The sequence below is a fragment of the Kryptolebias marmoratus genome, linkage group LG17 (assembly GCF_001649575.2).
Source record: "Kryptolebias marmoratus isolate JLee-2015 linkage group LG17, ASM164957v2, whole genome shotgun sequence".
Lineage (NCBI taxonomy): Eukaryota > Metazoa > Chordata > Actinopteri > Cyprinodontiformes > Rivulidae > Kryptolebias > Kryptolebias marmoratus.
Window position 1 is genome coordinate 16,123,052 of NC_051446.1, and position 14,957 is coordinate 16,138,008.

The following is a 14,957-nucleotide window of genomic DNA, read 5'->3' on the forward strand; positions in this document are numbered from 1 at the left end:
TACCGTTTTTGCTCCCTTTAACTTCAAACCTACAACCCATAAAATATGACTCAACTGCTTCAAACTCCAGACCGAAAGAAAACACAGATGTGCCATTTCTTTAAATTTATTTTTATTTTTTGGGGGATTTATAGATTGAAACTCATTCCTTTATTTTCACCCTAAACATAGGTTTTCCGTTTTAGGATTTCTTGTGTTTAAGTTGATATTGTGCTGAAATGGAGCATGTTCTCACAGTTTCTTCTACTGCTCTAATTGGAAATCGGGGCTAATTTGCTCTCAGTGTACTGAAGGCAGCAGGTGGGTGGTGGGGTGTCCAATATTCCATTATTACCCTGTGACCTGCTGACAGTTTATTCAGGTCAGCTAGGTAATTACCAGACCTTTTAAACAAATCGTGTTAAACTGTAGTGCTGTGACTACACAGGCTGATCTATGAGAAGAAAATAACTGTCGTAAAAATAATATATTTGAATATATGTTGTATAAAACACAAACTAAAGAAATCTGCCTTTCTGTGAAAATCCAGTAAGAACACTGGTATAAAAGTCATGGTTTAACAACTTCAGCACTCAAAGACTAGCAGAATGGAACCAAAAATCTGCAAAAGATTAGTTTAAAGCTAAACATATGAAAACAACTGCTAAAAGCTAAAGATACCAAAACAGTTGTCAAAAGCTAAATTAGCAAAACATGAGCTAAAAGCTAAAACCACCAAGACTGTAGCTGTGAGAAAATGAATAAAACAGCAGCCAAAATCTTAAATGAGCTAATCTAAACCTAAAAAAATAACAGAACTAGCTAAAAGTTTAAATGAGCAAAACGGTTGTTAAATGCTAAAGTGAAAGCAACTAGCTAAAATTAGTAATATAGTAGCTAAAGATAAAACTTTAGCTAAAAGTTTAATTTGGTAAAAATCAAAAAGTGTAAAAGTTACAAATTCTATTCTTGATTGAGCCAAAGCTTTTGATAAATTAATGATTAAAAAAGGGAAGTTGTTTGATTGCAATAAACTTAGAGCAATGGCAGAAACATAAAATAAGTTAACTTGCAAAATGAAAGTGAGTTTGCATCATGAGTCCAAGCCGACAAAATGTCATGTTTTATGTCTTGATGCGGACACTTTAATAAGATATACAATGCAAGTATTCAAAGGAAATATTTTCTTTTGTTTTGTAACAAAAGGAGTTGATTTTTAAAAAGAAAAAAAACACTGGTCTGAGCCGAAGGGAAGAGAACCGGAATCTCCGACAGTCGTGAAGGCATCATTCTGCCTGTCGCGTGTGGGCTGTGTTCACTGACCACCTTCAGAGGAGTTTATTCAGCTTTTTTAAGACGAGTTCGTGGTAAAGTCCCGTCTCACGGGAGCGGCTCGGCGGAACCGAGAAGTCGCTGTTAGTTGGCCGGGGTTAGCCGTGTAAACATGGGCGGGAAGTGACAAACAAGTCACCGAGCGGAAAACAAGGTAGAAGGAGGAAATCCCGGAACTTGAGACGGTCGCGCTAACGTTAGCTAGCTTTTTGTTGACAGTGTCTCTTTGCTGTCAAACCAGTTCGGACCTCCGTCAGTCAGAGCAGCGGACACCGAGCGCTTCTGGCCGATTTCATATTCACCAGAGTTCGGGTGAAGTTTCCGCGACTTTTATTTATTTAATAAAACAACACCACCAACAACTTGTGGAGCCAGGATGGCATCGAGAGGGAGCTTCGCGGCTCCCCAGATGAATCCGAATTTGAACCACATGAATGTTGGCCATGTCGCGGGCATGAGGATGCCCGGGATGCCGCAGACCCCGGCGAGTTTCTTCCGGAGCATGAACACCGCTCCCCAGTACCCACAGGTTTGATATTTATGCTCGAGTTTTATTCATTTAAAAAAATAAAAAACAGAATAATTAGGAAGAACTTTTATCTAGCAGCTCGTTCTTTCTCCTGTAGAAGTGAACCGAATCCTTGAACTAGTTCATTACACTTAAACATGTGTGGGTGTTTCTTCTTCCGCCTTTGAGAAGTCTCTACAGTGACTTCCTGACATCAGCTTAAAAAAAGGGTTAGCTGTTTGGTACGATTTCCATAACTGTGGACCTTTTTAAACTGTGCAACATTTAATGGAAATAAGTGCCACAAAAGACGTGTTCAAGTATGAAAGTCACGTGGTTGCCCTTGGCCTCCTGTCAGTTAGTGAAAACAAAAGTTTATCATCACCACCATCTGCCCACAGGCAAGTCTACATGCACGTATTATTCCACTTTCTGACACCATCTGCAGCTTCACAAACAGTCACATTTTATTTATTAATATATACAAACAAACTTAGGTTAAAAGAGCCACTGTATCACAATAAAATGCTTAAACTTTAGTTTTCTGTGCACGTCATTCTCTGTGAGAATTGCTTATGTGTTGCTAAATGACCAACAAGGACAAAGTTTAGATTCAAACCCTCAACCTTTGTAGCCCCAGAAAGTAGGATTTATGTGTTGCTCACAAAAGTTAATCTTATTTCCAATTTTGGAATATTTCAGTGTTTTTTTTTCCAAACCAGGTCTTGTTATATTTCAGACAAATGACTGTTTTTGACAGCTTAAAGTTATTGTTTGACTACCCAAAGAGTTACCACCACAGGCTTGTTTTTGTTTTTCTCTCTGAGCCCTTCATAAGCAGTTTTAGACCATATGAGGGTTGTAGTGTTTAAAAAAAACTTCAGGAAAAATCTACATGAGCTACACAACTTTACTTGTCAGTGGTCTTAATGTTATGGCTGAACAATGTAGTTTTCTTTCAGTAAGTCACGCTCATTTTAATCACCATTTTCAATCATCTCAGTCACGTTTTTTGACTCTTCGAACCACACTTTGTGGAACTCCCTGTGAAGATAAACGGTTTTGTATTCATGCCACCAGGAAAAGAGGGATTCAGTTTTCATTAATCTCAAAGAAAACCCCAGACTCTAGTTAATTCCTCATCATTAAACAGACTTAAGCAGTAGTTCAGATCTATTGAAGTGGGCTTCTGTGAACAGTTAATATCCTATCTGCTGCAGGTGGCTCTTAGAGTTCGGACTGATGAGCTCACAGCTAATCCAGGCGGCGCCAAGAGCACAGTGGGCTTCTGCCATCTTAAAACGGCTCCAGTCACAAGTTTCATAACGGTTAAATCGAACGCTGCTTTAAAAATACTTACTACTTCATCAGTGTCACGTTACTTAGCATGCAGTTATTTGCTAGCTCAAATAGCAGCAGCTAGCTGTAGCACTTCTGGTGTAACATAGGGACATTTATGCCAAAATAAATATGTAGAAAAACAAAATTTATGATAAAAAAAATCCCTACTTTGAAACAGTAATTCCAAAAATTGGTTTTTACTTAATTTTTTATTTCTGTTTATTTTCAAGTGGAAGCGCACAGTAAAGACTGTCACGGCTGTCACCGTCCAGAAGAGAGTTTTAGTTTGCAACAAAGCCTTTTGAAATCGTTGAATTTTTATGAACCTCAACCCCGTCGCTCCCTTCTCTCTCCTTCCCTTTCCCCTCCAGCGTCCCGGGATGCCACCCAGCAGAGTCGGGGGCCCCATGGGGTCAATGGGGGGTCAGCTGCCTGGTCCCTCCTACGGCGGTGGCAGCATTCCTATGCGGCCAGGCATGGGACCTCCGAGCATGGACGCCTCGAGGAAGCGTTTCCTTCATCATCAGCATCAACAGCAGCAGCAGGAGGTGCTGGGAGGCCTGAGGCGAGGGTAAAGCAAAGAGGAAGTGGCTCTGCTAATACCATGAATTTGTTTGCATAGAATGGATAACAGTAATGGACTTTAATTTTTTTTTTTTTTGCTCATTTGACAAATTATTTCTAAAATGAAAGTAAAAATAATCAATTAGAAAGTTTTAGATCTGTCCATTTATTCAGTATTTATTCAAAGTAGTTTCACCTTTAAGCCTTTCTTAGCGAAAATAAATGAGCAAGAACTCATTTTATCCGAACATTTTGTTCACTTTTAGCAGAGTCTTGCAGCAGAACTCAGCAGGGATGGTAGTGAGGAGCTGATTGCAGAGGAACAATTAAAGAACTGAAGGAAGTCTTTGCACTCCTCGGCTCCGTACGCGATCCACTCCATTTATTTGATTAAAGTGACATTTCACCGCTCAGGCTTTTCCTCAAGATCAGTTCGCTGTTAGAGGCGTGTCTCATGTGCCTTCTTCACAAAACTTGACATTTTCAGATTTGTAATTAAACAACCGATTCAGTTCAAGACAGTCTAATCAAAAAGTTAAAAGTTTACGTTTTTTTTTTTTTTTTTGTTTGTTTCCCGGAGTATACTGATTTTCTGAACAGCTAAAGTGAGTTACAGAGTGTCTGTTTAGTTAAAAGGCCGGCTCAGCTCTTGGAGCCGAAGCCTCCAGCATCTCATGACTCTCCTTTTTGCTTTCAAAGCAACAGAAACAAGCAGCTATTTTGGACTTCGAGCTGCTCGCTGATGTCGAAAGTGCCAAACCACAAGGCGAAGCATCATTTACTGCCCTCGTCCACAATGAATGTGTTGTTCCGAAGCGCACTCCGCGGAAACATGCTTGATATTGGAGGATTATTGAGCCACTTAGCTCAAAGCGTTGCCCTAAGTTCTCGTTGGAGCACTTGGAAAATGAAGTTACAATGAGCAAAACAGTATATTTTTATTAAAGAAACAAAACAGCTTTTGTGAGTTCAGTAGCAATAAGAGGAAACCTCAGGAAGGTTTTTAGAAATTTAATAAAGAGCAAACTTTGACCAAGACGGCTTTATCTTTGTAAAGTTGTCCATAAATATCTACTCGCCACAGTTATTTTAGCATCATGTGTCTGTGTGCGTTCCTAAGAGGTAACTAGAGGGGCTTTCTGAGGCTGTGTCTTTACAAATGAGATTCATTGTATTTTAGAAAACTTAGTTGGATCTTGACTAATGTGTTACATTCACACTAAACATGCAGAACTCTGGAGTAAATCTTATTTGTGTGTGTTGTTTCTTTTTCTGTGTAATTTAGACCAAAACGACGCAAGATGGCTGACAAGGTTCTGCCACAGAGAGTATGTGAACTCTGACCTCTTGAATTATTAAAACACGCGATAGGAGATGGTTGGATTCGATTAAAAACTCAACTTTTATTTTTAGATCCGGGACCTGGTCCCAGAGTCCCAGGCCTACATGGACCTTCTGGTCTTCGAGAGGAAGTTGGATCAGACCATCGCTCGGAAGCGCATGGAGATTCAGGAGGCCATCAAGAAGCCCATTATGGTATCCCCTCTTCATGTTTCTGTATTTCTATGTTTTGAAGAACTGCGCTCATGTTTAGTGTCCAAAACGGATGATTTAACGTAATGATGCTGAACTTAGAACCATCCAAATGGTGTGTGTCAGGGGTAATTTTTGTTTTAGAACCATTTCCTACACTTACTTATACATGTGGCTAGAGAAATGTTTGGACAAGTGCACAATTTTTAGTGATTTTAGGTGTTCAACAGATACAATATCCAGCAAATTGAGGAAAAATGTCAATTTTCTTTCAGTTTAAGAAGTTGACCAAACAACAAGTTAGTTAAAAACAAACAGGAAAATAAATTCAGTAAAAACAAACAAATATAACAAAATAAACTTAAAACGACCAAAAAACAAAGGAAGACTACAACATAAACGACCCAATGGCACTCAGATTGAACGTGAATTAACAGCCAATGTAACAGGGTGAGTTTACAGACTCTGCAGTGCAAATACCAAGTGCCAGGTTGTTCCAGAGTCTGGGGCCTGCCGTGGCAGGATCCTGAACCCCTCTGTGCTTTAATTTAACCCTCAGCTGCACTGAGAGCATCTGGCTGAATGGTGTCCGTTCCCCTTTTGGGTTATAAAAGTCACGCCTGGGTGCCAAACCATTTAACGCCTTTTAAAAGAATCCTAAATTCAATACAAAAACAAATATAGATAGTGAAAATCATTGATTGATCGAGAGGTAGAGCAGTCTAGTCTAGAGCTGATGAAGGCATGAAAATGTTTGTTTTTTAAGGTCGTTTGGAGATGGTAGGAATTTGCTTTGGCAGTTTGACAGAACTGATGAAATCTGGTTTTGACAAACTCCTGTTGCCTTCTTCTCTAATTTAAAAGAACTATCTCAAACAGAGGCACAGTGGGGCAGAGACATCCAATTGAAATTAATATGATGCCATCGGCATAACAACAAAAGGAAATATTAGACTTTTAAAAAAATTCCTGAATCTGGATTGTGATCCAGATCACCACCAAAGTCGAACGACTCGTTCTTTGTGCCAGGTTTACTGTTCTTGTGCACAGACAGAAAAGGCAGACAAAAAAAAACAGACTTCCCTGGTGAAGGTAATAATATAAACAGAATGGGGCCCAAAATGGACCCTTGAGGTCCACCACAACAAATAGGGGCTGAGGGAGAGGATACAGGAGATGCCTTCCAGGAAATAGAGATATTGTTTAAGCTTAGTGTAAAAACAAGACTAAGCATTAGCAAATGGATTGAGTTGATTAAAAGTGGCAAACAATCAATGTGCATCAAAAATCAGAGGACCTAATGGAAGTATTTGATCAAATATTCTCTCATAATACTAGACAAGCTCTTGAGCAGTGATATTTGGACAGAAGAGTCCTGGATCTACTTGCTTCAGAAAATAGGGGAAAAAAAAGAAATCAGAAAGAGGGCTTGGAAAGCCTCCAAGGTCTATGGGGTAGGAGCTAATGTTTGAAATATGTGGAGGCAGAGGGATGGTATGGGCACGCATGGCTTCTGAAGGCACTGGATCATAGGGGTTGTTAATGATGTGACAGCAGACAGAAAGCACCTGATAAACCCGACAGGCCACTGAAGCAAACGGCTCAGATTCAGCCGAACGCAGCGAAGTTGATTTATCGGCACCTCATGGGAAAGATGAAACAAGATCCGGGAGCTTCTGTAAACAAAGAATTGAAAAAGAAGACTTTCAAACTTGAGACACAAAGGTCTACAAACAGCTGCAAAATAAAGCACCTCACAGAAGGAAAGTTTTTTTTGCTGAGATTGATGTGTTCCAGACTTCGTGCAGTCATTATCTGTAAAACATTCTTGGCAAAATATTTAAAATAAAAAAGGGAAATTTCAACAGTTGCTTTCGTTGTTTTTTTTCAACGACGGGCCTAACACTTCTTGTAGAACTACATATCGCTCGTTGTCTTTCATGCCAGAAGTTTAGACTAAGATTTGCAGCCATAGCCAGTTTGGTCAGCGTTAAACCTAAAGCCTTTTCGGGTCTAAACTCCGATCTTCTCGTTTCTCTGTGTCGCACAGCAAAAGCGCAAACTCAGGATCTACATTTCCAACACGTTCACTCCCAGCAAGCCCGAGGGCGAGGAGGCAGAGAAAGTGGCCTCCTGGGAGCTGAGAGTCGAGGGCAAGCTCCTGGAGGAGGTGGGTGAAGAGCGCCGCTCGCACGCCTCGGCTGTTCCTGCATTGTTTGCTCGTTGTCTCATCGTGTTCCGACTCCAGATGTTTTGGTCGGTTTCTGTTCATTTCAGTCAGCCCGTTTGTTTTTTGGCTCAGGCCGTCTGCAGCCAGATGTGTGTTACAGCTTTTCTGTGTCCCACCCCACCACTGCTAACACACACACACACACACACAAGCTCATGTTCTGCGCTGAAATGTGGAATTGAAACCACTGGCCGTTGCATACCATGAGCTGACATGCCTCCCCTCCCTCCATCAATTCCAGCTTGGCTCATTGTGTCATCTGGGGCCGCAGAAGATGGATGTTTTTTTGTTTTTTCCTTCCTCCTTCTTAGGGTTTAGGCATGCGTAGGAGCTCTGCATGAAGCAACAGTTTAAAAAAAAAAAGAGAGAGAGAAAGAAAAGGGATGCTAGGAAAGGAGCAAAGGGGGTCGTGTTGTGCAAACAGGCTTTGACAGGGCAACGAGGAGTGGGGGTGGGTGGTTGAGGGGAGGGGTGGGCGTGCAACAGCTTTTTCTACTCAACGCTTTGGTTCCTCACCCCCGATGTGGTCAGAACTCAGCAATGCAGCTCCAGGCCGACGCTGCGCAGTAACAGAAACACTGATGGCAACGGTTTTTCGGCCGGGGTTTTCTCACGTTCCCACCGTGTGCTCTGTGCATTTTTCAGCCCGGCAAGCAGAAGAGGAAGTTCTCGTCTTTCTTCAAAAGCCTCGTGATTGAGCTCGACAAGGAGCTCTACGGACCAGACAACCACTTAGTGGAGGTACGATGAAGAGAGGCGTGAAGGCGGAGAGATTCTCATGAAGTCACCAGCCTCAAACCAGTGTTTAATTTGTGGCACTCCAGTGATATCATGTCATATAAATTAAATAAACACAGACAACTAAATGCATTGAAGTCAACTATTTACAGTCATATCTGCACCAGTTTATGATACTACGAGTTTTGTGTTTACCAGTAATTTGTCATCTGCTGTAATACTGATCTATAAGCAAGAAGCACTTTTAAAAAAAACTAAATTTCTTTAAATGTAATGTAGTTTTAGTCTTCATTAGATGGAAATTAGAGGCGCAGGTCTGAAACAGACACACACAGATAAATAAACCAGTCCTGATTGCTTGTTTACATGTTTATTTTCCAGTGGCACAGAATGCCCACCACTCAGGAGACCGATGGTTTCCAGGTGAAAAGGCCGGGCGACGTGAACGTCAAATGCACTCTGCTGCTCATGCTGGACCACCAGGTTCCCCCCCCACACACACACACACACACCATTCTCTGTCAGCTTCTCCCCAATAATGACACTTAGGTTATCGGTTATCCGGACGCTCGGATGATTTCGCTTGTCTTTATCCACCGATCCTTGTCCCCCCCCCCCAAACCCCTTTTTTTCCAGCCTCCTCAGTACAAGCTGGACCCGCGTCTGGCCCGTCTCCTGGGCGTGCACACGCAGACTCGGGCCAGCATCATGCAGGCGCTCTGGCTCTACATCAAGAACAACAAGCTGCAGGACAGCCACGAGAAGGAGTTCATCAACTGCAACCGCTACTTCCGACAGGTACACGGCTCCGTTTAAAGTCCCGACACAGGTTGACAGGGCTTTCACCGAATTAACTGCAACAAATTCATATTATTAACCAGATTTAATAACATTTTTTTATTCTATTTAAGAACTAAATGGCGCATGAATCGTCATTTTTTAAATCTCGAACCAAATGGAACATGTTTCACACCAATCAGCCGCAACACTTTGAGTATTTGCCAACAAAGCAGCTCTGACCTGTCGAGGCAGACTCTACCTTTCATCTCAAGGTCTGCTGAAATATCTGCCATTAAGTTGTCAGCAGCAGATCCTTAAAGTCCTGTAAGTGGTGAGGCGGGGCCCTCCGGGGGATTGGATTTGTTTGTTTCGCTCCTCGCACAGTGCAGTCTGGGGAGCTTGGAGGGCAGAGTCGATGCAAACGCTTTAAAGCTTTAAATCATATCAGGGTGCTGAGGGCATGATCCTGCTGAAATAAGTCGCATAACAACACAGACCTGGTGTTTTTCAGCCTGTAGCTCCACATTGGTTCATTGATCAACCATAAAACCACAGACAGATGTGACGGGTGACCTGTAGAGCTGATTTATTCAAAAACATAAAAATAGAGATACATGGTTTTTACAAGATCTTATTTGTCCACCATACTGCTTTATGATTTGGCATTTCTTATAAAAAGACTGAACTTTGTGGTGTCTGTCTGGTTCTGCTTTCTCAGATCTTCGGCTGTCCACGCATAAGATTCTCTGAGATTCCCATGAAACTGGCGGGCCTCCTGCAGCACCCTGACCCCATTATCATCAATCACATCATCAGGTAGAGGGCTGGGGCTCTTTGGGCTTCTTCCTGTGCTCGGCTTTTGGCTCATAATTTCACAGCTTTGCTTGACTCTCAGTTTTCTTTTTCCAGCTGTGATTTAAAAAAAAAAAAAAGAACAGTTGGCAGGCAAATCTTTCTTAAAACATGAGTTGTTTTTGCTAGTAGACAGGACTGTTTGGGTTCATTTATGAACACAGTTCACAGCTAACATCTTCCTGTAGTTTCTGAACTCTTCTGTTGTATCGGATCAGCAGCAGTGAGCCTCTCTCCTCCCTCTGTGTCTCCCCTGAGCAGTGTGGACCCCACGGATCAGAAGAAGACGGCCTGCTACGATATCGATGTGGAGGTGGACGACCCCCTGAAAGGCCAGATGAACAGCTTCCTGTCCTCCACCACCAATCAGCAGGAAATCGCTGCTCTTGAGATGAAGGTGAGGCCTTCTTTGTGATTACTAAGCATTTGTTTTTTTAAATAAAAACTGTTTCTTTAAAGGTTAAAACTTGCTTTTTCGGCTGCTCAGATTCACGAGACGATCGAGTACATTAACCAGCTGAAGACGGAGAGAGACTTCATGCTGAGCTTCAGCAACAAGCCACAAGAGTTCATCAAAGACTGGCTCAAGTCTCAGTGCAGAGATCTGAAGGTAAACCAGAGAGAGACGAAGAAGAAGAAGCTGAAACTGAGAGAAGTTACCAGAGCAGAAGCTGAAAGGAGACATATTTAAACAGGAGCATGAACAGGAAGTCTGTGAGCTCAGTAACATTTAAGAAGAACTTAAGTTGCTCCGTTAGGCCAGGATCAGTTTTTCAGTTAAAACAATCTGTACAGGCTGAGTAAAAAGACATCTCGCTGTGTAGCTTTAATTTGGAGGTGCTGCAGACGGAGAACCACTGGGACGCTTCGGTCCAGCTGTCATCACATCTGTCATGGTGCTGCAGCTAACCGTGAGCGGGACTTCATCCCTAATTATCAAATTATTTAAAACATCTACAGCTATTAACAGCTTCGCATGCCTCTGAGGAGCAGAAATGAGTGTGAAATGAGCCGGTTGAGACTTGGTGTCTCTGTCTGTATCTTTAAACACATTTCACACCTTTCTTCTAACTGGGAAAAAATACAAACAGAGCTTTTGTTTTAGTCAGTTCTTTTGGTCTACACCCTTTTGTTTGACGTCAGGTTTTTTTAATTCTGATTCAGATGAAAAGTAGGTTGAATTGGATCATTTTCCACCCTTTCGTGCCAATAAGCAGATGAAAACAGCTGGACCACATGTGTCGTGTTGGTTGTAGGGAGCAGATGTGTTCTTAGAGGTTAGAAGCAGGTGGTGGAGCGTTACATCGACAGAAAACGTGTCAAAACATGTTCAAAGTGAACTTTTCAAGCAGCTGTTGCTAATTACATAATTTGAATCATGTGCGTGTTGCTGTCTGGCGCTGTATCGACGGCCGCATCCAAGTGCGTTTCATTCAGGACGTGGAGGCCGTTTTCACCGAGCTGACGTGATTCTCTGCTCGGTTCCTTGTGTTCACTGTCGCCTTTCTGTTTGATCAGCTGATGACGGACGTGACCGGAAACCCAGAGGAGGAGAGGAGGACCGAGTTCTACCAGGAACCCTGGGTCCCAGAGGCAGTGGGCCGATACGTTTACTCCAAAGTGAGTGAAATGTCTACGTTTGATGACGGATTTTTCTTGGTGTGTTTTTTTCTAATCTGCACGGATGTGACCGGTTCTCCGTTTCAGGTGCAGCAGAGAAAACAGGAGCTGGAGCAGGTGCTGGGGATCCGACTCACCTAAAGACGCATCCCCAGACAAGCCTCGACCAAGTTAACTGTTGGAAAGTAAACGTCTGATTGTTGGAAACTGGAACGAACAGAGCCGTTGTTTTAAGCACGAAGCCGTCTTCACTCACTGAGAAAACGAGACCAAAAAATGGGACCAGAGTGATTTCTGAGTCCTCTTCTAACATGTTCGCTTTGCATCGTTTTGAATTTGGAGCTTGCTCAAATAATCTTTGCCAATATGTATTTTTTTTTCTTTTTTTTTTTAAAGGTACAAAATGTTGAAAGCTGTTTAAACACTGGTATTGTTGAGGTGATTTTACCATCCTGCTCTTGGGTGCTTATTTTGTTGTTTAATGTTAATGTTTAAAAGCCATATCCTTTAAAAATGGACAGCGCCTGATGTCTGATAACTATATTTTTAGGTTTTAAGCCTTTTTTTTCAGTGTAAATGTAATTGAATTACATGTTCTGTGAAGTAATCTTAAAATGTACATTTCAGTCTAAATTAAATGCTTTAAAAAATGGAACAAAAGTAAAACATTCTTTATCACAGACAGTTCTATTCCTAAAAAGTAAATGCCAAAACAGCAAATGTCTTTTTCTTTTTGCAGTAAAATGTTTTTTTTTTTTAGTGGAATGAAAATCAAACCAAGTAAATGGCTGGGATTAACTATAAACTCGGAGTTTTAAGATTCAACTCTTTCTTTTTGACACCCCCTGCTCTGTTCAGCTGTTGTTTGATGGTTTAAAGGTTTACACGCCGTTTTTAAGAGGAGAAAAAGTCATCCTGGCAGACTTTGCGGAAGCTCATTGTTGATTTTTGTTGTTGTTTGTTTTTAAAACATTCCATGTTCTTGTGCCAAACTGTGCTTTGTGACATGAATTGAAATGTGTCCAAATGTTTTCTTCTTTTTACGATTTTTGCATGTTGTTCATTATTCAAAAGCCTTTATCTTTTATACATTTGGGGTATTTTTACAATAAATATACTTGCAAATGCTTGTCGTCCTGTATTTTCTTTTTTATGAACTCATTTTATATTTTGTGTGTATTTACCTCTGCTGAGGAGGTGATGTTTTCTGTAACGCCTCTGTTTGTCTGTGTACGGGATTACTCAAAAAGTTCTGAACGGATTCTCGTGAAATTTTCAGGACGCGTCAAATATGCTACAATGAACAAGTGGTCGGATTCTGGTGCCGATCCAGTCAAGTTCGAGGTCACAGATCAGTCTGTGCTCTAACTCTGCAGCTGTATAACAGGAATGTTAAACTCCACAGCTGAACACCTCAGGGGTCAAAGATGATGCCTGCTGATTTCAAGGTTCATGAGGTCAAAGGTCACAGGTAATCCCTTTGTTAAAAACTTGTCTCTGCTCCTACATCTCACACTTTTGTTCCCTCCACAGAGGAGGTTCTGTTTCTGATTTGTTTGTCTGTTAGTAAATATCAGGTAAAACTAACAAACAGATTTGAATGAAATGTTCAGGAAATGTTGGGGTTGTTACAAAACAAAAAAAATGGATTAAATTCTGATGCTGATCCAGATGGCTATTATTTTACCATTTCTTAATCACGCTGTGGCCTTGGCGAGGTTTGCTCTCTCTGAGTGCTTCTGGTTTATTTTGCATTAATATTGTAGAGGATTCATAACTTGGAATGTAAAGCCTGTGTTTGGATCAGGAGCTGTGGTTGTTGCTTGTGCATGTTCGGGCCGGTCGCAGGGCTCAGGTGCTTCAACAGGAATGTCTGGTTTGACTCAAATGGAGACCAAGATAAACACATCTAACTGTCTACGCAGAGCTGAGTCTCGGCTTGTAAAGTGACACGGTTCCACGCAGAAAACATTCAAACATTTTCACCTTATACGTTTTGATTCCCAATGGTCCTCGTAACAACTAAAGTAAGCTCTGAAACCCAATACTTAAATTTAAATTGTATTTTAGGATTTTTTTGTCAATTGCTATGAACAAACGGCAAACCTACAAACTTAATTTTTCAATTTTATTGCTGTATCCAAAGACTGTGGGTTTAATTAACATTGATCTGTAATTTACCAAAATAACTACAGGGGGCAATGTGTTTACAGTAGAAATAGACATCGACGAAGAAGAAGACGTTCACCGGAAGTTCGGCCGCTCTGAAGCGGATGTAGACATTTCAAGATGGACGTGGACGCGATTGAGAATGTAGGTGGATTTTTTTGCTGTTTTCCTAGATTTTGACGTGATTTTAGCCAGGAAATATTGTTGTTGAGCTTTAAACCCAGTAGCTGCTTTAGCTCGGTGTTGGAGTGAAAGTAATTTGCGGCTGTAGTTTTAAAACTGAGTCGTTATTTAAAAAAAACAAACAATGAATGCGCTCAGTGCCGCCGGTTTGCTGTCTCATTGTAGCTAAAGACGCTAAAACGCTGTCAGCTACTTGCGGTTTACCGTCCTGAGCTACATTTTTATAGTGGTTAACTACAATAACTATATGAGTCGACTGTGTTGACGTTTAAAATACATAGTGTCACAAATGTAGCTAGTTTTAAACCACCTACTGTACCTTTATATTGTGCCTCTATGGAGACTAGCTACATGCTAACTGGAGTTCATCAGTGTCGAAAAGCTAACCCTCTATTGTCGATGTTGTTGCACTTTTTATACATTCATTTTATGATTTTATAAATGCTTTTCAGACTTAAATTGTTATTGTGTATACACCCCTTTGCATGGTTAAATTATCCTTACCTATTAGTTAATTGAAAATGAATCTACTTAGATTATTTGCCAGGTCTTGTTTGCTATTGTTTAACCAAATCATTGAGTAATAGATGGCAGTTTCTGAAAGAAAGTCCTTTTGTTGCAAGAAGTGAGTGATTTCTTTAATGTATAATTTGCTAATGCACAAAACCTCCGTTTGAACACAGTATTAGGATGCATTTTTCAATCTTTGACATCCTGAAACGAAGGTAGTAGCAATATGAGAGGGAAGAAATGAAACAAAAACTTTGTGTTGAAACACAGTTAAGTATTTATGTGCACACATGCAAAAACTCCATCTGTGTTTTGTCTTTTATCTTTGATGAGATATGTGTACAATATAATGTCTGATTATTTTGTCGTATGCAGCATTCAACAGATGTGTTGTAAAGACTAAAAAGATCAAAATCAGTTTAATTACATCAATATTGGTTGGTGCTTCAGTTAATGGCTGTAGTGGAAATATGACTATAAATAAACAAGTCCCTAAAATACAGGTGCTGGTCATAAAATTAGAATATCATGAAAAAGTAGATTGATTTCAGTAATTCCATTTAAAAAGTGAAACTTGTATATTATATTCATACATTACATACAAACTCATATATTTCA

The 14,957-nt window shown here is 40.8% G+C and overlaps 2 protein-coding genes across 2 annotated transcripts in view; both read left to right on the forward strand.

Moving 5' to 3' along the window:
- Positions 1–1,261: 1,261 nt before the first annotated feature.
- Positions 1,262–12,606, forward strand: smarcd2 (SWI/SNF related, matrix associated, actin dependent regulator of chromatin, subfamily d, member 2). The gene is made up of 13 exons (XM_017438559.3): positions 1,262–1,840; positions 3,532–3,731; positions 5,010–5,052; positions 5,138–5,260; positions 7,308–7,427; positions 8,133–8,228; positions 8,607–8,708; positions 8,862–9,023; positions 9,724–9,821; positions 10,119–10,254; positions 10,345–10,467; positions 11,376–11,477; positions 11,565–12,606. The coding sequence occupies exons 1-13, from the start codon at positions 1,688–1,690 to the stop codon at positions 11,616–11,618; spliced, it is 1,512 nt and encodes a 503-aa protein (XP_017294048.1). The 5' UTR covers positions 1,262–1,687; the 3' UTR covers positions 11,619–12,606.
- A 1,063-nt stretch (positions 12,607–13,669) lies between these two features.
- The window catches only part of psmc5 (proteasome 26S subunit, ATPase 5), a 5,639-nt gene continuing 4,351 nt past the window's right edge, over positions 13,670–14,957 (forward strand). The window contains exon 1 of the mRNA XM_017434121.2: positions 13,670–13,790. Coding sequence (XP_017289610.1) covers positions 13,767–13,790 — 24 coding nt within the window. The 5' untranslated portion in view covers positions 13,670–13,766. The remainder of the gene's footprint in view (positions 13,791–14,957) is intronic.